Source organism: Sprattus sprattus (assembly GCF_963457725.1).
Source record: "Sprattus sprattus genome assembly, chromosome: 20".
Lineage (NCBI taxonomy): Eukaryota > Metazoa > Chordata > Actinopteri > Clupeiformes > Clupeidae > Sprattus > Sprattus sprattus.
The window spans coordinates 7984453-8009452 of record NC_137918.1 but is presented as its reverse complement, the minus strand read 5'-3'; the positions used below and the strand labels follow the sequence as shown (position 1 = coordinate 8009452).

General features: G+C 43.9%; 1 protein-coding gene across 5 annotated transcripts in view; it reads left to right on the top strand.

The window, feature by feature from the left end:
* pleca (plectin a) overlaps positions 1-25000 on the top strand; it is a 144600-nt gene that overhangs the window by 95777 nt on the left and 23823 nt on the right. For 4 of the 5 annotated variants that reach the window (XM_080859425.1, XM_080859428.1, XM_080859427.1 and 1 more), the window contains 16 exons: positions 1722-1783; positions 6459-6548; positions 9345-9422; positions 9601-9693; positions 13521-13687; positions 17086-17201; positions 18325-18431; positions 19043-19162; positions 19486-19581; positions 20076-20203; positions 21498-21591; positions 21962-22116; positions 22856-22976; positions 23383-23628; positions 24069-24146; positions 24714-24875. In XM_080859425.1, coding sequence (XP_080715551.1) covers positions 1722-1783; positions 6459-6548; positions 9345-9422; positions 9601-9693; positions 13521-13687; positions 17086-17201; positions 18325-18431; positions 19043-19162; positions 19486-19581; positions 20076-20203; positions 21498-21591; positions 21962-22116; positions 22856-22976; positions 23383-23628; positions 24069-24146; positions 24714-24875 — 1913 coding nt within the window. Of the gene's footprint in view, positions 1-1721; positions 1784-6458; positions 6549-9344; positions 9423-9600; positions 9694-13520; positions 13688-13937; positions 13952-17085; positions 17202-18324; positions 18432-19042; positions 19163-19485; positions 19582-20075; positions 20204-21497; positions 21592-21961; positions 22117-22855; positions 22977-23382; positions 23629-24068; positions 24147-24713; positions 24876-25000 lie in introns of those variants that run through there. The other variant, XM_080859429.1, reaches the window with a different exon arrangement.

Sequence of the window (25000 nt, the reverse complement as noted above, 5' to 3'; positions counted from 1 at the left end):
AAATTGCTCTGCTCCCTTACCACTTCATAAAGAAGAGGTCCAAATGGTAACAGTCCAAGAATGCTTTGCCTCAAAGAATGTTTTATGTTTGCGGTGATCTGTTAAAAAAAGTAGCCCCGGGCTCGTGCTTGCTTCATTTACTTTATCATTTTAATGAAACATCGTCTAACACTCATGATCAGTGGTTTAGTATTGAACTCAGTGGTGTCACATAGCAGAACAGACATGAATTGTCTTGTTGTCGTTTGTAGCAGTGAGTTATAGTCTTTTAACGCGTTTGAGAATTGTGTTGATGCCATCCCTCTCTGGCCTCTCTGACTACTGTGTGCTGGGAGTGAAAGCACTAGGGCACAGGGCCGACCTCATAATGAGAAGCACCTGTAATACTCGCTGTGGTTAAAAGCAGAGGTATGTCAGTGCTGAGGAATTTAAAGTGCTGGCTATCTGTCACTGTCTGATCTTTGCCACTCCCTCCCCTTTTAACCTCTCTTTCTCTGTCCCTTTCTCCTTTTTTTCTGTTCCACACCTTTCTTTTTTAGCTCTCTTTCCATTTTCAGCACATGTAGTCTCTTACGGACCAGCAGAGACTAGCACATGTAGTCCCTTACGGACTCTCTCTCTCTCTCTCACTCTCACTCTCACTCTCCCTCTCTCTTGCTGATGGCCTCTATAACCTCTGCCTTTCTCAGTTACCTCTTGACCGCCACCGTTGATGGATTTGTTGTAAGTGCCTCGGGACTGGCCCATAATGAGAGCAGTAAATCTCTCTCGCGGGCCAAATGCAAGATAAAAAACAAACGTTTGATCTCCAGTGATCGGTCAGGAGCAAGCCCCGGACGAGATGTGTCTCCCTGCACCTTTGCAGACTTGGTAACTCCTTGGTTTCATGGTGTAATCTGTAAGCAAGCCGCATAAAAGTTTATCTTTTGTATCTCCAGGCCGTGAAGAGCAGGGACGTGTTTGTGTATGGGGGTGTTAAGGTGGGTTATATCGGCCCGGTCATTTCAGCACTCGGCATAACCTTGTTTTCTCATTCACCATGCCGTTTATGTAGTTCCATTAGCTTAACTGAATTTAACCATAAAGGGTTAGCATTGTCACTGAAGAGAAATAGACTTCCACTTTTAGCAAGAGGTCATCATTTTGACCAGATTCCTCCTTTGATCCCAGCTCTGCTGTTTAATCCAGTTGGTTATACAACAGAGGAGAGCAGAACCGTACAGAAAGAAGGAGCGTGGTGAGCTGTCAACCCCCAGAGTCACAAGGCCAGGGACCGCGGTGGCCAAAATGAGTCAGAGCTTAGACGTATTTAGCCGTATGAAAGTATTTGGAAGAGTCTTTCTTTTATGTGTGTGTGTGTATGTATGTCTGTGTGTGTATGTGTGTGTGTGTGTTTGTGCATATCCGTGTGTGATCACACTTACTAGTCAGGACACATACAGTATGTTTAGACTCCAAGGTTAAGTTATCATCCTTTTGAATCAGGGAGGGGTGTTTTGGGTGTGTGTGTTGTGCTCTTCACATACCTGTGAAAGAATGTGAACAGCCCTCACCTTACCACTGAAAATCTAAGAAACAGCAACGATGTGTTCCCTTTCCCATGTTCTCCTCTCGACATATTAACCCTGTATAGTTAGTGTTATGACTCACACTGAGTGCTGTACGCTAACCAAATATCCATTTTTCAACCCCCACCCCCCACCCTTCCTCTCTCTACACAGATGAACGGGATCGGGTGCAGAAAAAGACCTTCACCAAATGGGTGAACAAGCACTTATTGAAGGTATGATGGCTGATAATACTGACACCTTCTCTTGCAGTTTTGATTTCTTCCATTCCAGTTGTGGAGAAGCCTAACTGACCCCGATTCACTAAATGTTTGCCAGTGCGAACCTGATGTATAGTATGACCAGCAAGATATAACACAATAAGTGTATGTTCAAACAAACAATTTAGCAACAGCTCTGTGATTTGGCTCATTTGAGAGGTATCATCAAGATACAATCAGTGTTCAGCAGATGATTTGTGTTAGTGATGTCATGTTTGCACCAGTTTATTGTACTCACAAACCTTAGTCAGCAAAGATCATGGGGTCTTGTTGCTTCCAGGTGTCCTCCATTTCACATTCTAGCTGTTTCGAAATACTTTGTTTACCCAGTGTTGTTTTTTTTGTAGCGTGTGGAATTTGATGTGTCATCCTTTTAGATCCCTGCAGTGTATCACATAGAGCAGAGATGTTCCCTGAGAATTGTCTCACACATGTAACATTTTTGGAGGCTTATGGGTATTTCTGGACAGTGTTATAGCTAAGGTGCTACCCTGAGCTGTTGGCAGTGTTATAGCTAAGGTGCTACCCTGGGCTGTTTTGATAGAGTTCACACACATGCTGCAAACAATCTTAGCTTCGAGCTCCATTTTAATCCTACTTAATAACACTAATTATGTAAAATATGTTCTGTAAAGTTGCAATAAACAGTAACGAGTATTAGCCAGCCTTAAGTATAATCCCTTGTAATGGATGTTGGATCAAGCACAAGCTCTGTATTGAAGGACACACTCTGTCAGAAGTAAATCTGAAGGCTAAATGAATATGTAAAGTAATAGGAACTTAGAAGCAGAATGATAAAATGCTCATTTAAACAAATCCCAAGAACACAAACATTTCAAATGGACAAAAACAAGCAGATGACTAAAAGTTTATAAAGTCTTTGTAACAAAGAGTTAACTACTTTAGGGTCTAATCATTGTCAACAGTCTGTGGAAGGGAGAGATGTTAGGACATAACTACACTTAGCTGAGTCAAGTGGGGAAGTCTATGTGCAGCCTCCACTGGCCTGGTTGGCTGTGGTTTTAGCCGTTGTGGTTGACCGTCGTCTGGGTGACCGAGGATGGAGCATCCATTGTGGTTGACCGTTGTCTGGGTTACCGAGGATGGAGCATCCATTGTGGTTGACTGTTGTCTGGGTTACCGAGGATGGAGCATCCATGGCATGCCAGGGTTCTCAAGTGGCAGGGGTTCCGAAACCTTGAAAAGTACTGCTCTCAGAATCATGCTGTCTGTCAGGCACTCATACGGCTGAGAGAATGTTCTTGTAGATAAGACATTTTGTTTAGTTTTAGTTTAGTTCAGTTGTTTTTGCCTCTTTTCCACGCATCCACGTACACTCACATTTTTACATCTCAAAGTGCATGTAACAGAACATCCCACAACAGGCAGTACCCGTCGGCACACAGAGTTAGTTCGTCAGAGTTCCTTCCTTTTGCCTGCTTTAGGAATGCATGTTCATTGTCTCTGGTTCTCAGTTGAATTCCTTAGCTCCTGGGTGATCTCCATCTTAGTGTAATGCTGTCCCATGTGTCTATCTCTAGCTCTCGTTCCTCAAGCCTGTCTCTGGCCTGTTAATGGGGTCTGAGTGGCTTTTGTTATTGATGATCAATAGCAGGGCTAGTAAGAGGCCTGACCTGTCTCAAGGTGGTAGTAGTGAAAATCTGATTGACTGTAAACATTTACACCCAAAACAAGACCTACTCCTGTGTCATCTAACAGTATAGCCTCCACAACCAGAGGTGACAGTGCGACCGACACAAGTTGAGTAGATGGTCGGGATTTAAAAATACATTGTTATACATAATTTCACATTTTATTAGAAACGCATTTTCTTTTGTTATGAATTCATTTTCTTGGGGCTTTTTGAGCCTTTATTGAGATAAATAAGTGGAAGAGAGATTCAGGGAGGGACTCCTGCTACCACTACCGCTCTTCAGTACTTGAGCCCTGTGGTGTCTGTTATATCCAAGAATTGTAATAGGCATGCTACACACACACACACACAAACACACACACTCTCCGAGCATCCACCCCCACCCCCCCACACACACATACTCACACAGTGACTGTGCAGTTTTCTAGTGCAGTCTCAGCTGTCGCCCTTAAAGTGTCTGTGTGTGCCTTCCCCCAAACCTCTCTGAACAGGTAGAGATGCCTCATGAATGTCCATCACTACTGGCGCTGGTCTAAGTGTTTTAAGTAAAGCCAGTGAGACACTGCAGAGAGACACTGGATGATAACAGTAGGCTCTGAGGGTGTTTTATTTTCAAACATCTCACTGCAGAAAGACACTGGATGATAACAGTAGGCTCTGAGACACTGGATGATAGACCTTTGTTCGGAAATTCTTTGTTGTAATATGAACGTTATTGCGCATTATTTGACTGTAACACTAATTACCCAAGAATTAACACCACATTAAATGAATAACTCTCATCCATGTCTGGACCCCTCGCTTGACTAAACTATTAACAATTTCACTGTTGTATGTTAGGGGAGATTAAACTGTGAATATTTGTCATGTTAATCTATAACTGTAAAGTGCCCTGTATTTTTAAAATAAGGTTAAAGAGAATATATATTGAGAAAGAACATACAGAGACAAACATGACCACTAGGTGTCTCATTCTCTGTGACAAAATGATACTCCATTTCCAAATGCATTTCTGGTTGTTGGTGACGTAGCTCCTGTGTACTTTGAAATGTCAATCTATCTTCCCACTGTTGGGGCAAAATGCATGTCTTTATTTCTGTGTTTCTCTAGTTTCCTTTCCTTTCATCACACAGAAAGCCTACCTTTCTGACCTCTTTCACAGTTTTGTCTCTCTCTCTGTCTCTGTCTCTGTCCCTGTCCTTGTCTCTGTCCCTGTCTGTGTCTGTCCCTGTTCTCTCACCCTCCTCCCTCCATTCCGTGTCACTTCCTGTCTCTCTGTGGTCCTCTAACAGCAATGGAGAGCTGAGGTAGGTCCACTTCCTGTCCGCTGGGTGCTGAGTGGGCCTGTGTTTTCACCTGCATGAGCCGTTCTAATCAACCCCTTCTTAGGCGCCCTATGCACCCTAAACCCCTAAGCCCTGACCCCTAAGCCCTGAACCCTGAACCCTGAACCCTGAACCCTGAACCCAGAAACCCTTAAACCCTTAAACACTCATCCTGCCTCTGCACTGTGCCAGTCGCTTCCCAGATGGTGAGACAGATCCGGCCTAGATCAGGTAGAATACAGGCCAGACCCGATCCAACCCGATCCGACCCAGACCTGATCCACGTTCAACTGCCATCTGGGCTACCCGCCACCACTGAAGTTACTGGCACAGCCTCTGGCCCTGATTCGGCTCTGATCTGGCCCAGATCAGCTGCTGTCAGAACAGCTGTATTTCAGTATTTAATGTGCTATTTGTCTGCTGAACATAGACAGTGATGATAATATTAATAATAATTCATTTTGTTTATTCATTCATTTTTATTAAAATAAATCTCAGTACTACAAAATAACTACTAGTTACTTACTAGTTACAACAGCCTTTTTTAAGTGGGCTCAGAACTATCTAGATGCAATTGGTTATGCACTTCTGCACACACTGCCTCAGGGAAATCTGTTTAGTACATCAGTAGTGCCTAAGGTTCATTCATTACAGTGGATGGTTTAAGAAAAAGAAAAGCAGATCTGTCTCTTTTCTTGAGGTGGACTCATGTCTTTCTTTAAAACACGCATTGAGTTAGAATGTCGGTGCAGTGACTATGGAGACGTCTGTGTCTAGACTGACTGACACAGAAAGCTGGTGGCGGTGTCTCCACGGTGACAAAGATATAACAATAACAAGGTCCTCTTCAGTTGCATTGTGGCTGCTTTCTAGATGTCAACACTGGAATGAATCCTAGCCTTGTCAGGACCACATCTACACCAGCCAACTGCTATCTGGATTAGACAATTAGAAAGAGATTAGAAATAAGAGATTAGAAAGCTTTCCTCTATCCCTTCTTGAGGTTGAACACTTAAGTAAAAGAGTTGCACAAAAGAGCACAAGACCATTCTGTTTAAAGGTCTCTCACGGTTGTGAGGAGACCTTATTTTATCAAATTCATGATTTCCCCAGTGTGTGTGTGTGTGTGTGTGTGTGTGTGTGTTTTATGTCCTGTTTAGTTTTGTTTTGTAGTTACCCATTAACCCTTAAAAGGGTTTTGTTTTGTAGTTAACCACTAACTGTGTGTGTGTGTGTGTGTGTGTGTGTGTGTGTGTGTGTGTGTGTGTGTGTCTGTGTGTGTGTGTGTGTACTGCTTGTCCTTTTCGGTATTGTGCTTGTGTGAATGTGAGAGTTTGGAGTTTCATCTTTTGTTTCACCAGAAACAAACTGACAAATCAGACCATTGTAGTTTTAGAGAGGATGGCCTTTGTTGATGATGTCATTGGCCTGTTGTTTAGGCATAGGTCTTTCATTTTAGACATTTTGGGAAAGGGTCTTTTCTGACCTGTTCAAGAGACGTGTAATATCATTTCTCTTGCAAAGACATATGAATTAAAATGGAATGGTTGCAAAAGCATCTATTTATATTCAGTTGGTGTGTAATGTTATTTATATTCAGTTGTTGTGTAATGTTATTTATATTTTGTATGTTTTCCTTTTCTTTTCTCAGGCCCAGAGGCACATAACAGACCTGTATGAGGACCTCAGAGATGGCCACAACCTCATCTCCCTGCTGGAGGTGCTCTCGGGTGAGACACTGGTGAGCAATTACGTCCCCACGCTTACCATCACTGCGGTTACCGTCTCCACGGTTTCTGTCTCCTGAGCACTGACCTGGATGCAGATTCTCCATCCTCCTGTCCTGCTCTAACTTAAGACTTACTTGTCGCTGCTCCCAGATCAGTCCCATTGAAGTAACCTCTGGCCACAACTACAACAACCTCACCTTTACAGGCATCTGCTTCGGCTACCCACAATTCCCTCCTCTTCCGGAACAGGGACTCGCCCCCGCTCACTTCAGTTGCTTCTTAACCTCAATTGGAAATGAGTTGAAGTGACACTAAGATGTGGCTTTTTGATTCCGCCAAACCTGCTGAAACATCTTTACTTGTTTTCTGTTGTCAGTGTATCAGCATTGAGTTTAACACCAGGTTTCTTGCATGTTGAGATGCTTTGGTTTAGTGTAAGACACAACTACACACATAAGCGAATGGTAGACCTGCACAAGGAATTTAATCACCTGCACTTGATTGAAATGAGCATTGTTTGGTCGTCACTAACTGTTATTTTTTCCTTCACCACTGCACTAAAGCATTTTATTCGAACTGCTCTTAACACATTAATATCAATATATTTTGCTTCTCTTAATTAGTCACTCTTTCTTTTCCCCCTTTCCATTATCCCTGCCCTCTTTCTCTCTCTCTTTCCCTCTCGACTACCCCAAGCACTTTCCCCTGATTTTTTTTCTTTTTTTCTGCGTCTTGTTTGCTGACTGTGACCCCTCTGCCTCTTCTCTTGCAATGCCCTTGCTGGGCAGCCGAGGGAGCGTGATGTTGTCAGGAGCTTGCGGTTGGTGAGTGGGTCCGGAACCCCGGGGGGCACCTCTCAAAAGCCGTGGCATGTATCACTCCCACCTTGCTGGGCTGTGCATGATGTCACTTCCTGTTATTTTTGAAATGTCTATTCTTTTCTTTATGCTTTCTCTTAAAACAATCACACATGTTTCTAATGTTCAGGCATGTTATCCTTGCCTGTTTGATATCTCCGTCTAACACTCTGTGAGAACTTCATGTTACCTACTGTCATGTCAACAAAGCCTCTTAGTTTGTAGTTGGCATGAAACTGGCCAATGACAGGTCAGTTCTTAATAGCCAGGATGAAATTGAACAAGTGTCATCTGAAGTGTCTTAGTTAAGTTTAATGATGGTTAAGAATGTGTGCAGAACTATGGAAATTGTTAATCAAAAGATAAGGTTAGACTAGTATTTAATGAAAATGTAAGTTTTATACCTTCTTCTTATTCTGACTCCTTGTCTGGTGAGAAAATGTGGTCATGGAAGTGACATCATTCAATGCAGGCCAATAAGAATGTGCCTCCCATGGTAGCTCAGCTTGTGATTGGCTATCTGTTTGCGATGGCCTGAGATAGTGCATGGTCTATGGCGGTGCGCTCCATGTTTCAGTGGCACTTGATTAATGAACAGCCAAGAGCACTAGGATGCTTGTAGAGGAACTGTTCACTGGGAACAGTTTTCTGCCTGTAAGAGGTTGACAAGGGTGTTTGTCAAACATGCACGTCTAGATGCAAACACACACATTTAGTGGACAAGGGTGTTTGACAAACATGCACGTCTAGATGCAAACACACACATTTAGTTGACAAGGGTGTTTGTCAAACATGCACGTCTAGATGCAAACACACACATTTAGTTGACAAGGGTGTTTGTCAAACATGCACGTCTAGATGCAAACACACACATTTAGTTGACGAGGGTGTTTGTCAAACATGCACGTCTAGATGCAAACACACACATTTAGTTGACAAGGGTGTTTGTCAAACATGCACGTCTAGATGCAAACACACACATTTAGTTGACAAGGGTGTTTGTCAAACATGCACGTCTAGATGCAAACACACACATTTAGTTGACAAGGGTGTTTGTCAAACATGCACGTCTAGATGCAAACACACACATTTAGTTGACAAGGGTGTTTGTCAAACATGCACGTCTAGATGCAAACACACACATTTAGTTGACAAGGGTGTTTGTCAAACATGCACGTCTAGATGCAAACACACACATTTAGTTGACAAGGGTGTTTGTCAAACATGCACGTCTAGATGCAAACACACACATTTAGTTGACAAGGGTGTTTGTCAAACATGCACGTCTAGATGCAAACACACACATTTAGTTGCACCTGAGGAGCTCAGTGGTCTCTTATGCGAAGTAGGATCATTTTCTGAATGACACTGAACTGCCTCCATGTAGACCAAGCTTATCCATACAGTTTGCATATCATTCTACTTGCTCATTCACTTTCCCCCGTGCCATTATGTGTTAAGTTTAGTTAGTAGCAGTAGCCGTAGCTTTAGCATGTGTTAACTTTAGCTAGTAGCCGTAGCTGCTGGTAGATGTGTTGTTTGGGTTGAGGTAAGAGCATGACTGATTCCTTATTTGCTCACATGAGGATCTGTGTCATCCACCCTCAATGTGCTGTGCGTCTTCAGCAGAATCCATGCGTCCTCCGCCTCTTCAGCAGAATCCATGCGTCCTTCGCTCTTCAGCAGAATCCATGCGTCCTCTGCAGACTCCGTGCATCTGTCTCCATGCGTCCTCTGCATATGTAGACTCGCAGCATAGCGTGGTGTCGGGAGTGCACAGTAGATGTGTAGGAATTAAAGCGATGTGCATAAAACTACCCTTGTGATCACAGAAGTGAAGAGAGTTATTCATGGTGTCTCGGTCATGATCTCCTCATAACTCCTCTCCCCTCTCTCTCTCTCTCTCTCTACTCTCTCTCTCTCTCCATTCTCTCTCTCTCTCCTCCACAGCCCAGAGAGAAAGGGCGCATGCGCTTCCACAAACTCCAGAATGTACAGATCGCTCTGGACTTCCTCAAACACAGACAGGTAAAGCAGAAGACTAACCTCTTAAAGGAGATGTACTGTCACATCTTACACACTCTTAGACACACACCATGAATGTACTGTTACATCTTACACACTCTTAGACACACACCGATGATTTGGTGGTGTTTGGGTATTATAATAACAGGTCAAATCCTCTCCCCCCACTCCTCCTGAACAGGTCAAGCTGGTCAACATCAGGAATGATGACATTGCAGATGGAAACCCCAAGCTGACATTAGGACTGATATGGACAATCATCCTCCACTTCCAGGTATTTCCCCCTCTCTCTCTCTCTCTCTCTCTCTCTCTATCTCTCTTTCTCTCTCTCTCTCTCACTCACTCCTCTTTCTCCCTCTCTCTCCCTCTCTCTCTCTCTCTCTATCTCTCCCTCTCCATCTCTCTCTTCCACTCGGCACGCTGGGCAGTAATCTGGAGAAGGAATGCCAATAAATAAACATACTTGTACAGATTGGTCCTGACATGCCAGGCTTCTGCAGAGCGTGCAGCCTTCTCTTCTTCTCTTCTCTTCTTAGAAACAGACAGAGCGCTCAAGCATACCATTTCCTAGTTATGTGTTTAAAATGGAGACGGAAGTTATATAACCTCTCCATCAAGGACTCCCTTGGCCTGTACTCAATCAGGGCTGCCATCAGAACATTAGTTTAAGTCAGATTAGTGAGTACTGCAACAGTATAGCCAGCTGACCTTAGTGGAGGCAAAAGTAATTAGTCAAGTTTAGCAATAGAGGCCTGAAGGACCACACACTGCCACTGCCACAGGTGCCCTTTCTAATGCCTGTCTTTTGTGCTTTTTAGCAGATGATCTATTATAATTAGACACTGCTTACTTTGGCTGGCAGTGTGGTACGCATAAACAGCATCTACTGGATTAGTTGACTGAGCTGTGGTGGGATGAAGAAAGAGGACTTCTAAAGATTAACGCATTTGAACACATTTAAAGAAATTAAACTTGTGCTGTTGATTTGACCTCTGCACTGCACTTTTAAGGCAGCGAGAATCAGACCCAAGGGAAGAAGGTTTTGTCAGGATAAAAGGCTCCAAATTCCAGATTCCCATCTGCCTCACAGGCATGAATGGGAGACACACACACACACGCACACACACACACGCACCCTAGTGTTCAGCTTTTATGGTGTCACAGGGGATGCTGATGATGACTCATACACTATTTTCTCCACCTCTCACATACACACACACACACACAGACAGAAACACACAGGCACACACACTCCACCCAGAATCATGCACAAAGACATAAAGTCTCTCAAAAGAATCATATGACTAGACACAGGAGAATTTTTTGTCACTTTTCCAAATGTCTCAGTGAACTCTTCTAACTTCTGAAGGCAAATCAACAAACAGCTTCTGATCTGAGAAGACTGGAGTAGCTTCCATCTGAAGCAGCATTCTGAAATATGATACAATAATTAATAGGGTCCTGAAGGTCATCTGGTAGATGTAGTGAAATTAAAGCTGATTCGTGGGTTTGATTTAAAGGGCGCACTGGCACTGATAATCCTGTGTATACCTTACATGTGCTGTTACTTAATATAAAATATAAAATCATCTGCTGAGTGATTAAAAGTAAGTCCAGTCTGTGTGACTTAGCACATTTACTGTCGCTCTCTTGAACTTAACGAGCAAAATCTCTTTGAGTAGCGCGATGTTCTGTTGGGGGGTCCTGGGAGAGTGACTGTGTGCCAAACAGTGCAATGTGGTTACAGTAATCTGTTTGACATCCACTCCTGAAGCCCACCTACGTTTGTTAAAAGAACCGGTCAGATTCAATCAGAACTTTGGCTACTCACGGTACCGCGCCTGGCAGAGGTCCATGCGTCGTCTACACCGCTCAACACATGATCCTCATTATCAGAAAAAAAGTTAGACTAAACAGCGAAACAAAAGATCCCTTGGACTGGTATTTAAGATGATGGCTTTTCCCAGTAACCTTGGGTCTGGGACTCATTTATGTGAACTAAATTAGGCTCTGGGAAAGGAGCTGGGAGTCTCACTGCAGTAAGGGGAGGTATTTTAATATTTTTTAATGTTAGACTTGGGATTCAGGGGAATACCACAGGCACTCATTGTGTACCCATGCCCTCCTCTGACTCATGTATTCCCCTACGAACAAGTGGAGACTGGTACATGTAGTTCCTTACGGACCAGCGGAGACTAGCACATGTAGTCTCTTACGGACCAGCAGAGAAAAGCATATTAAGTTCCTTACGGACCAGCGGAGACGAGCACATGAAGTTCCTTACGGACCAGCCGAGACTAGCACATGTCTGACTCACATTTCTGCTTAAGTTTGTGTCTGCAGTGCCATGCAGTGTTCTACAGTGCCATGTGCAGCTCTACCACTGTATCTTGTGGCTACGGTGGCTATTTCTGTATTTCTCTCTCTCTCTCTCTCTCTCTCTCCCTCTCTCTCTCTCTCTCTGTCACTCACTCTCTCTTTCTCTCTCACTCTCTCTTTCTCTCTCTCTCTTTCTCACCCTCTCTTTCTAACTCTCACTCTCTCTCTCTGTGTCATGTCAGAACAAAACAAGCTCAGGAAAAAACAGCATCATCTGGCACATCAGCTTTTCCAGCTGGAATATGTTATGTGTGCACATGTGTGTGTGTGTGTGTGGGTGTACGTAGGTGTGTGGGTTTGGTTGTGGGTGAGTGGGTCTTTGTGGGTGTGTATGTGATGAGGGAAAAGGAAGCTTAGATCGTTTGCCATCTTGTAAAGCTGCAGTGAGATTTGGTGAAGGAGAAGTGGCCTTGCACTGTGTGTGTCACCATGGGTTCTTGTGTGTGTGTGTGTGTGTGTGTGTGTGTGTGTGTGTGTGTGTGTGTGTGTGTGTGTGTGTGTGTGTGAGTGTGAGTGTGAGTGTGAGTGTGAGTGTGAGTGTGAGTGCCAGGCTGCATCCTTTCCCACCCTCTTGTTCTGCCAGCAGTTCTGGTTAAATTATATCTTAACAGGGCTGGAGGGAAATCCTGAATGTGACTCATCACAATGGACATAATGGACATCCTTAATAAAAACAGACATGCATGCACACACACGCAAGAACGCACGCACACACACAGACACACACACACACACACAGGTACACACACACGTACACATACACACATATGCACACGCACACACACACACACGCAGGCACACAGGCACGCCCAAACAATTACACATGCAGCACACCATTTTCTCTACCTCTCTCTCACACACACACACACACACACACACACACACACACACACACACAAACACACACACGCACACACACACACACACACACACACACACACACATACACACACACTTTGGTCAACGTGAGTTGTTTTTAAATGTGCTTTATAAATAAATTTGACTTTGACAAGTATTTTTATAATAATGCCACCAAATTACTTAACAACTTACAACAAGGTTTATCTTGATAATAAAAACTTGTGTCCGTGCGCTACCATGTTGATATCTTCTCCACCATTTCCTCAGTGACACTGCTGTTACCTGATATCAACTAACTGATTTTTTATTTTAATTTTATTTGTGGTTGTAGTGTATTCCCACAACAGATGAGTTTTAGGGCTTGTCCCATACTTTCCTCTTTGTACCACTCCCTATGAGTGCACAGTGGGGTTTCTTCCCTTGGTAGAGGGATGCTTAATCGCACTGCAAGTATTCAAGGGGTTAGTGTGCACTATTAGGTGCCGTTTAGGAGTGCAAGGACACAAGGGTGCATAGGTGGTGTAATAGGACACAAGGGTGCATAGAAGCTGCTAAAGGAAACAAGGGTGCATAGGGGCCGTAATAGGTTGAGGCCTCTTTCTACTCTGTGTTGACCCCACATTTTTATCAAATAGCTGCCTGTGAAATCACACAAATAATTATTCTCTCTTCATTTGGAGAAGGCTTTTAGCAGTCGCTTTTATCCAGAGTGACATTCTTCCAAAATCATCTTTTCTACACCACTTCCAGTCGTTCTGGAATAAGTCTCGTCATTTGTCTATGAATGAATCTCTATGTCTCCACAGACGTCCAGGTTCATTCTTCTGTTAATGACTCTGTTGTCCTCCTTGTGTGCTGCAGATCTCCGACATCCAGGTGAACGGCCAGTCGGACGACATGACAGCGAAGGAGAAGCTGCTGCTGTGGTCCCAGCGCATGTCGGAGGGCTATCAGGGCATGCGCTGCGACAACTTCACCACCAGCTGGAGGGACGGGAAGCTCTTCAACGCCATCATTCACAAACACAGGTGAGCCATCATTCACAAATACAGGTGAGCCATCATTCACAAACACAGCTGAGCCATCATCCACAGACACAGGTGAGAATGGAACTCACTGTCCCCAACACATATCATCCACAAACACAGGTGAGACATCATCCACAAACACAGGTGAGCCATCATTCACAAACACAGGTGAGCCATCATTCACAAACACAGGTGAGCCATCATCTACAGACACAGGTGAGCCATCATCCACAAACACAGGTGAGCCATCATTCACAAACACAGGTGAGCCATCATCCACAGACACAGGTGAGAATGAAACTCACTGTCCCCAACACATATCATCCACAAACACAGGTGAGACATCATCCACAAACACAGGTGAGGTTGGCATAGAGAGCATGCCTTAACACGCACACACACACACACACACACAATACCGTAACTTATCATAAACCACACATATCATACACAAACACTACTTTCATTCATTCTGTTGCTTTGCATTTTATCCGCGTCTAGACAGACTTCATTCCTTTGGCAGTACTGTATACACTCAAATTATGAGAGTTGTTTTTGAATGATTCGCTTGCACCGCCTCTCATCTGCCATTCAAAAAGTAGTCAAAAGGAATCAAATGTAATAAGTTAAAGTAATTGAAACAGTCAAATTACTTTTTGCATTTTTAACTGGGTAAACTAGTAATCTGTAACCTAGACTAACTAAGACTAACATTCCCATCCCTGGCAATACATAATATAAACCCTGAATGTTATTCAATGGACAATAATAACCCTGACTCATCCTCCTCACATACTCTAATGTGTGTAAAAAATGAAAAGAGACAAAGCAGCGAGAGATACAAGAGATGAAGTGACATGAGGTGAAGCGGTACGGAGATGAAGTGAAATCTGACTCCTCTGGTGGAGGTATGAGAGAAAAAAGAGTTCAAGGACGCCAGCCCTACAGGCATAGCTTTTAACTGGCAGCGTGTACCTGCAAGAGCTCAGCTATGCCGTGCATAAAAACCTTCGCTTCGGGGTCGACCAAGAGAGGGAGGAGGAGTTCACTACTGCGCTCTGAAAACAGGGAGAAAGGATATGGCTGCGAGAAACCACACAAGGACATTATCGAGCTGGGAATCTTTTGAGCCGTCAAATATGAATTATTCATTCAGGAACTGAGGTGGAATTTGATTTGGGAGCTCACAGAAAAGTTAGCTGACTTCTTGCAAACTTGCTCTCTGACTGTGTGAGTGTAGGCGCTATGAACATCGTGTGCGCATGAAGGGAGTTGCGATGCATGCAGTCTAACTATTGAAGGTGAATGAATGCTCCTGCTTTGAGTCTGGACTTCTTAAAGCATTAGATTCAGTCAGCACCCAAAAGAGGAACTCTGTCCTCACGGTCCATTCAGCCGCCATGTGGAGCCTGAAGAAGAAATTCACGCGCAAGAAGCGACAGAGCAGCTCGACCTCGAGCAGCACGCACGGCTCCGTCAGCGACCTGGAGGACCGCGTGGTGATGCTGTGTGAGGACCTGCCCAATGAAAGCTCCTACGCCTCGAGCAGGGAGTCCCTGAGCAGGAGGTCCCAGAGCAGGGGGTCGTTGAGCCGCGGCTCCCAGAGCGGAGAGCAGGAGACGGGCATCTCTTCATCACGCCACCCTCCCATCTCTCGAGACAGGCTGTCCTACAGACAGGCGTGCTACTTCGAGGAACCCCCCTCAAGGACACAGGGACAGGGGTACTACCAAGTCCGAAGAGTTCAGGAAGTGTATGGATGTTTCTATCTGTCTGTTTCAGACACATTATTCTTTATTTTATATTCTATGATTCTGCCTACAGGGACTTATTGTGGATTTGTTTGAACAACAGTTGGAGGCAGGGTTATTACCATGCTAGAGAGTTCAGGTCGCATAATGGATGGTGTCTTTATCTCTAAATCCTCGAAAAATACATTCCTGTGGATTTGTTAGAACAAGAACAGAAAACTGATGAAGCTCATTAACTGATAAAAAGATGTTAGTTGCAGTTAATTGAACATCACTGACTATTGCGTTTAGATGTCATTGTGTCCATTTGTATAACATGTGCTTTGCAGCTTAGGGATAGAGATGCGGGGTTTCTTTGTGTAATTTCTAATGCAGTTGGAGCCAGTGTGTGCAGGTAGCGTGAGCTGCATGCTTGGCAGTGTCTGCATATATTTTGATGCACACAGAGATGCACAGTGCTCTTTGCACTCAGGGGAAGGCAGGAGCAGGCCAGGCTCTTGTTTATTCTTGCCCTGTCACATTCCCAATGTTGTTTCCTTCAAAGGCACGTCAATCACGAGTGGCCAGCCTCCTCTCCTGTACACTCTAACACCTGAGGCAGGCACAGATTTATGATCTCTCAAGCAGCAGCCAAAGATGTACTTCTGGCCTATTTTAGTCATTGTTATGGCCCTGTTGGGAAGGGCTTTCCAGAGAACAAGATATAATCATGTCTTTATAATAATGTGTCTCTTAAAAATGGAATAATCATTTAGCCATGTGCCTGGCAAACTCTGGAATGGATTGGGCTGTGATCTTGGGCTGTGATCCTGTGCAGGTCTATGGATTGGGCTGTGATCTTGGGCTCTGATCCTGTGCAGGTCTATGCATTGGGCTGTGATCTTGGGCTCTGATCCTGTGCAGGTCTATGGATTGGGCTGTGATCTTGGGCTCTGATCCTGTGCAGGTCTATGGATTGGGCTGTGATCTTGGGCTCTGATCCTGTGCAGGTCTATGCATTGGGCTGTGATCTTGGGCTGTGATCCTGTGCAGGTCTATGGATTGGGCTGTGATCTTGGGCTCTGATCCTGTGCAGGTCTATGCATTGGGCTGTGATCTTGGGCTCTGATCCTGTGCAGGTCTATGCATTGGGCTGTGATCTTGGGCTCTGATCCTGTGCAGGTCTATGCATTGGGCTGTGATCTTGGGCTCTGATCCTGTGCAGGTCTATGCATTGGGCTGTGATCTTGGGCTCTGATCCTGTGCAGGTCTATGGATTGGGCTGTGATCTTGGGCTCTGATCCTGTCCAAGTTTATGGATTGGGCAGTGCTCTTGGGCTCTGATCCTGTGCAGGTCTATGCAACATCCATCCTGTGAGCTTTACATTTTAGCCTTCAGTTAAAGAGCCATCCACTTTCTACTATCCAACATCTTGTTCACAGATATGTTGATTTGCTGTGCAGATATTTCAAACTTATTTTCAAACCTTCTCTGTCTGTTTGCCTGTCCTTCTTGCTTCTCAATGGCACATTTGAATTGACCAAGTTGATTCAATCTGCGAGCAAATAGTGACTTACCCTCAAACCACTATGCAGCCATTTTAAACCATTGCGGATACTGTTATACTTAAACCTCTTCATTCTGTCTGCTCTCCCTTCCTGTTCCAGGCCAGCAGTGATTGACATGGGAAAGGTGTACAGACAGACCAATCTGGAGAACCTGGAGCAGGCGTTCAGTGTCGGCGAGCGAGAGCTGGGCGTCACCCGTCTACTCGACCCTGAAGGTAAGAAATCCAACCGGCAGGGCCAATTTGTCTGTTGGGACTTGTGTATAAATTAAGAAGCAAATTGCAAATCAGTCTTGGATTGGATTTATTTGGAAGTTTTTCCCGTGGAGTCAGGCTATAGTCCTCTGTAAAGCAGTCAAGTATCAGCACAGTGCGACTGTCATAAAGTTCCAACGATATTAGTAGTAGCAGTATTAATATGTGCAGCAGCAGTAGTAGTAGTAATAGTAGTAGCAGTAGCAGTAGTAGTAACACTAGCAGTAATAGTAGTAGCAGTAGCAGTAGTAGTAACACTAGCAGTAATAGTAGTAGCAGTAGCAGTAGTAGTAACACTAGCAGTAACTGCGACTGTCATAAAGTTCCAACGATATTATTTCACTGTTGTTCATTATTATTCATTAGTGGAGCTGATAAGTCAGGTTGTTATAGTATCTGTTTGCAAGAAAGTGCAGTTGTGTCATTAGGCATTAAGTGAAAGTGATTGTACAATAGAAATAAAGAGATTTTGTATAATTTCCTTTAGCAAAGTAGTAGCAATAGTAGTATGATGAAATGTTGGTTTTAGTGTGACCTTAGTGCACTGGCCGATCCAATTGACAGATGGGGGGGGGGGGGGGGGGGGTTTGGTTGTTTGATTGCAAAGGAGATGGTGGCCAACGGATAAAAAAAAGAGTCAGTAAATTGGGGATGGAAAAGGTGGGAAATAGAATTGGAGGCCAAAGGAAGATAAAAAGTGATATAATGTGCGGGACTGGGGTAAGTCAGAGGGCGATACACCTAGGGGTTAAGGGTGGGGGTGAGGTTTAGGTTATGGGGCCTGGACTGGGATCCATGATAAGTGCTAAAGTTGAGGTAAGTGCTTTTATAAAGTAAGTGCTCGGGAAAAAATTTGAAAATTGGAATATGCCAAGCAAAAAAGTGAGTGGGTGACAAACGGAAGGTAAGGAAAAAGTAGTACAAGTATTAATATGTGCAGCAGTAGCAGTAGTAGTAATAGTAATAGTAGTAGCAGTAGTAGTAACACTAGCAGTAATAGTAGTAGCACTAGCAGTAGTAGTACTGGTAATGTTTCCATTTTCCTGAGCTCTGCATGGCTAAACTCTCTCTCCAACCTACCTAGATGTGGACGTACCGCACCCGGATGAGAAGTCCATCATCACCTACGTTTCCTCTATGTATGACGTCATGCCCAGGGTACCCGATGTCCAAGATGGCGTCAAAGCCAACGTAAGACACAGTCAGATTATGTCCAGATACAGAACAGTGTTATGTTATTTTTGTCAGTAATTGTTGTGAAAATGTCATAAATTAGGGATAGTGATTTTTTTCCACATCGTATTAGTTACGGTATGTAAGATTAAGGGAACCAACATGACAAATGCTGATAACTGTAACATAACACTTATATCACCTGACTGAAGTGTCATGATAGCAAATGACTCATAACATAATTATATCAAAGTTACAATGGAGGGTTTGAGGAAATCAATTTACAAGATTTACATAATATTTATGTATTTATTTGTATCATAATATTTACGAGTTACTGTAAAGATGATGATCCTGTTTTATATCTGGAGCTGGAGCAACTGAGGTGTCATGATAACAAATGTCTTAAAACATAATTATGTCAAGGTTATGATGAGGATATTTATTGATTATTGACATTGATAATGACTCGCTGTAAGTATGCTATTCCTGTTTTATATTAGGAGCTGGAGTTACTGAAGTGTCATGATAACAAATGTCTTACGACATGATTATGTCAAGGTTGTGATGAGGATACTTATTGATCATTGATGACTCGCTGTAAGGATGCTATCCCTGTGTTGTATCAGGAGCTGGAGCTGCGCTGGCAGGAGTACTATGAGCTGGTCACCATGCTGCTGCAGTGGATGAGGCATCACATCATTGTGTTCGAAGAGAGGAAGTTCCCCACAAGCTACGATGAAATAGACGTGAGATTCTAATTATGCAATTAGCAATATTGGCTGTAGAGTGACGATAGGAAATGTAAACATTTAGCTAAATTCTCTGCAATTAGCTGGATGATGATATTTGTGTGGATTGATTTTAGCTTTGTGGCATCTTTCAGCCCTAACTTTCCATCTCCACTGAGTCTATTCATCTTTCAGCCTTCACTTCCCATCCACAGTACACAAAGTCTATTCATCTTTCAACCCTAACTCCGTCTCCACTGAGTCTATTCAAGCCTCAGACTTTAAGATGGAGGCTTTTGGCATCATGTCAGACCCTGACGGCCTCCCTAATGTACTCACAGGTTCTCTGGCGTCAGTTCCTCAAGTTCAAGGAGACTGAGCTGCCAGCGAAAGAGGCTGACAAGAACCGTTCCAAACACATCTTCAGATCCTTTGAGGTAAATATAAGTAAATATTTTAGGAACCATTCCAAAAACATCTTCCGATACTTTGAGGTAAATATTAGTAAATATTTAGAACCGTTTCAAACACATCTTTCGATACTATTAAATGTTAAGAACCGTTCCAAACACATCTTCCGATCCTTTGAGGTAAATATTAGTAAATATTAAGGACAATATTGCAGCATAACACCCCGTCAACTCATGTCCTCTCATTTTTCATAGAATTGTTTTTTCTGGTCATAAACAAAACTAAAAACTAAAACTACGACTACTTCTACTTCATTTTTAAAATCAAAAACTTTTAGATTTTATTCACATTGATTTATTTGTGGCTTTAATCCAGCCTGAATCTAATGCATATGTATCCAATGGTTAGGTTATGAGTTGGTGATTGTGATGTGTTGGTGATGAGGTGGTTATTGTGGTGAGGTGGTTATTGTGATGTCTAGGTGATGACGTTGTGATTGTGCCCTCTTCTGTGTTTGTAGGGTGCTGTTCAGGCAGGTCAGATCAAGGTTCCCTCCAATTACCACCCCTTTGACGTGGAGAAGGAATGGGGTCGGCTGCACGTCGCCATTCTGGAGAGAGAACGCCTGCTGAGGACGGAGTTTGAAAGGTAACGCTTGAGCTTAACACATGTGTGTTCCAATCACATTAGAAAAAATGGCCTCAAGTTTACAGAAGGTATTTTTTTTTTCATAACTGGTTCACTTTGAAAATATATGCATGGCGTATAAATGCCAAGCCTTGTGTGTATACATGGCGGACCGCCAGGGGAAGTGTGTGAAAGTTTGCCTGTACATGAGCATCATTATGGAGAAGTGACATCTCCTGAAATTCGACATAAATTTCAGACATGGGAGGGGTTGCCACCATGTTAGCTCAGGAAGCAGCATCGATAGAGATCCAATTAAGACATGGTGTGTCATGTTTATCATTTTCAACCAGAAATATTAGCTGCTTAAGTTGCTTAAGCAGATATGGCTGCTAGGTGACACTATACCGAAAATACAAAATAAAATATAAATAAATGGGGAAAAACAACAGTAAAAGCAAATGCAAGATCTTGTCAAGAATCAAAGTCTAGTGTCCTGTTACTGATTTCAAGGGGAAGTTGACAGTGTGAAGGTTTTGACTACCACAAGTCCAGCGGAGTTCGTCAGTTAACAAAGGGGGTCAGTTTATACTCGGCCCTTTCACTGCTATTTGTTATTAAAGTCTGTCTCCTAGTAATTAGTCATCAACAGATGGTATCAGCCCTCTGTCACAAGACAGTGTGTGTGTTTGTGTGTGTGTGTGTGTGTGTGTGTGTGTGTGTGTTTGTGTGTGTGGGCAGGGCAGGGCAGGGCAGGGCAGGCCTGTAATAGACTAGCAGACAGTGACACTGAGACTGTACTGGGGGGCACTGGTGCATAGTGAAAGACCAGCTCAGCTGAGAATAGTCCAGTTTTAAAGCAGTCTGTTCTCCGGAGCTGCAGCAGTATGGCTTTCTATGGGGACAGCCACGGCTTAAGATACCTGCTTCGCCAGAGGGGGCAGTGAGTGTCTGTGTTCTCACTCTTACTGTTCGTATCAGCTGCACCCTTGAACTTTTGTATTCATTTATTTCACGTTTTTACTTTTAGTGTTGTAGTTTTAGTGGGGTCTTTTAGTAATAATCAGACTTTAATCCCTTTTATCTTCATGGTGTAATGATTAGTGTTAAATAGAGCAATGTGTCTGATGTTGTGCTGTGTGTCTGAGGTTGTACTGTTTGTCTGATGTTATGCTATGTCTATGATGACGGCTGGTTTTGTCTGTTTGGGGCTCGTTGCGTCTGATGGCGGCTTGTTGTGTCTGATTGGCTTGTTGTGTCTATTCGGTTCGTTGTGGCTGATTGGCTCGTTGTGTCTGATCGGTTCGTTGTGCAGGATGGAGCGCCTCCAGAGGATCGTTAGTAAAGTGCAGATGGAGTCTGGCGTCTGTGAGGAGCAGCTCAACCAGGTGGAGACCCTACTGCAGACGGTGAGCACCCAGTGATGAATTAATGAATGAACTAACGAATGTGTGTGAATGAATGAATGAATGAGTGTGTGTGTGTGTGTGTGTGTGTGTGTGTGTGTGTGTGTGTGTGTGTGTGTGTGTGTGTGTGTGTGTGTGTGTGTGTGTGTGTGTGTGTGTGTGTGTGTGTATGCGTGTGTGTATGTGTGAACAAAAGGATTAATGAGTTAATGAATGAATAAGCAGATTTTTAGTTCAATTCAGTCCTTATCAGCAATTCACTTATCATTTGTGTAACTTTTCAACTGTTACTAGGGCATCTGTCTGCCCGTTCAAATCCTGCTGCTCACAAATATGTGTGGTGTGTGTGTGTGTGTGTGTGGGTCCACTGTAGGACGTGCGAATGCTGAACGCAGGTAAACCAGCCCAGCACACAGGAGAGGTGGAGGCGGACCTGGACAAAGCAGAGGGCATGATTCGCCTGCTGTTCAATGACGTGCAGCTGCTCAAAGATGGACGCCACCTACAAGCTGAGCAGATGTACAGAAGGTACGACTAGACCCCAACGCTCACATCATCACACACACACACACACACACACACACACACACACACAACACATACACAACACTCACATCATCACACAGAACACAACACACACACAACACTCACATCATCGCACACAACACACACAACACACAACACATACACAACACCCACATCATCACACACAGCACAACACACACACAACACTCACATCATCGCACATCATCGCACACAACACACACACAACACACACACAACACTCACATCATCACACACAACACACACAACACACAACACTCACATCATCACACACAACACACACACAACACTCACATCATCACACACAACACACACACAACACCCACATCATCACACACAACACAACACACACACAACACTCACATCATCGCACACAACACACACACAACACTCACATCATCACACACAACACCACACACACACAACACTCATATCATCACACGCATAACCCACCTCAAAACATGTCTTAATCAACGAAGTAGTGAAAATTATTACTTGATATTGTGTATTACTGTGTATAACTTTAATGGTAAAATAGAATGTTTATTAATGTTAACATATTGCTGTTTATGCAAGGATAGTGCTAAATGCCTTACCTTTCTATGTTCATCATGCATTCATAATGTTATTTTTCTGCTACGATCCTTCCTTGTCGTGATTGATTAGCTGTCAAATGACTCCTTCTTCCTGCATTGATCTTTAGGGTGTACCGTCTTCACGAGCGGCTGGTGAACCTGCGCAGCGAGTACAACCTCCGTCTGAAGTCTGGTGTGACCCTAAACCAAGTGCCCATGACACAGATGGTCCAGGCGCCCATGTCTCAGGTGCCCATGCTCATGACTCTTATATGTAGATAGTGCTAACTGTGTGTAGACTCAAAAATGACTGAAAAATTTCAGTTTCAGTATAAAATCTGAGATGTTGTAGAAATGGATAAAAGTTGTGATCTTAAATGTTTGTCCGTTCCAAGAATAACGTGCTCATCTGCTGTTCCTCCTCTGCTCTTCCTCTTCTGCTCTTCCTCATCCTCATCTTCTCTGCCTCCTCTGCTCTTCCTCTTCTGCTCTTCCTCATCCTCTCTGCCTCATCTGCTCTTCCTCATCTTCCTCTTCCTCCTCTGCTCTTCCTCCTCTCCTCTTCCTCATCTGCTCTTCCTCCTCTGCTCTTCTTCTGCTCTTACTCCTCATCTTCTTCCTCCTCCTCTGCTCTTCCTCCTCTGCTCCGCCTCAGATGTCCATGTCCCAGGTGTCCATGCAGCAGCAGTCTGCGTCGCGCGTGCGGCCCGAGCTGGACGAGGTGACGCTGCGCTACATCCAGGACCTGCTGGCCTGGGTGGAGGAGAACCAGCGGCGGATCGACGGGGCGGAGTGGGGCGCCGACCTGCCCTCCGTGGACTCCCAGCTGGGCAGCCACCGAGGCCTGCACCAGTCCGTCGAGGACTTCAGGTCCAAGATCGACCGTGCTCGGGCAGACGAGGTGAGGGACGGGCGTAAGCTGCTCGAGCAGCCTTGGGGTTTAATTTGCTGGACTTAATAGAGTTCAACTTAACACGAACACCTGAGGCTATCTACCGGGATTTAGTTTTTGAATTGTCGCACTTCAGCTACAACTATGTTATTATTATTATTATATTATTTGTTCAGTGGTATTACTCATCCACAGCGTGTATCAGCGGTGAAGATGCACATTTTTTTAGTAGGATTGTACATCCATACAAAGGTTTATATTTAAGGGAGTTTATATCACGTGTATATTCTCAAGCAGCAGCTACTCTAGACTGCCACCACATGCTGTGCATCTAAACATGAGTATTTTACAGTGGTATCATAAGTCATGTTCGTAATCAATCAATCAATCAATCTATCTATCTATCTCTCCATCTATCTTTTTCACATATGTGACTTCTCTCCCCGTAGAGTCAGCTCACCCCTGTCAGTAAAGGAGCGTACAGAGAGTGCTTGGGGAAACTGGACCTGCAGTACGCCAAACTCCTGGTGGGTGCACATGTTTACGTCTCACTCAGAGCTCCTGGTGGGTGCACATGTTTACCCTCTCACTTCCTGGTGGGGGCACATGTTTACCCTCTCACCTCCTGGTGGGTGCACATGTTTACCCTCTCACTCAGGGATGCATGCTTGACAAACAGACAACAAAGAAAACAACAAAATAAAAAGAAGACCTTTTAATAGACTGGAGAGTACAGTAGTCTGTATTTGGACATATTCCTTGCAGCTCAAATTCCTGCACATTTCAGTCAACAGTAATGTTATAAGTTGTGTTTCAGTGCTTCCACATGATAGCTAGTATTGCATTTTCATTTGAATCCATCCAGCTTGTGTACAACATGGAGGTGAAAGAAATAATCTCTACAGTGTAGTATCGTATGTCGTATTTTTCAGAACAATGTTATATTGATATAGCCAGACCCTATCTATTCACAAGGAGGATTTGGGCCTGGTTATACCAAGCTAGCACTTCCCATCCCTTAAGACCCTAAAATGTGTGGAATCATCATCTACCTACAGATTGCTCTCAGTTTCACCCATTCATTCTCCTCCCAGAACTCCAGTAAAGCCCGTCTGCGCAGTCTGGACCAGCTCCAAGCCTTCGTGAGCGCGGCCACCAAGGAGCTGATGTGGCTCAACGAGAAAGAGGAGGAGGAGGTCAACTACGACTGGAGCGACCGCAACTCCAACATGACCGCCAAGAAGGACAACTACTCAGTGCGTCAACCGTCCTGTCGTAGTTTAGACTCTCTCAAGATTCAGTTTAGACATAATTTAGACTCTATCAAAAATTACATACAAGATACATACAGTGTCACTTCAATGTACACCGATGTTTTATA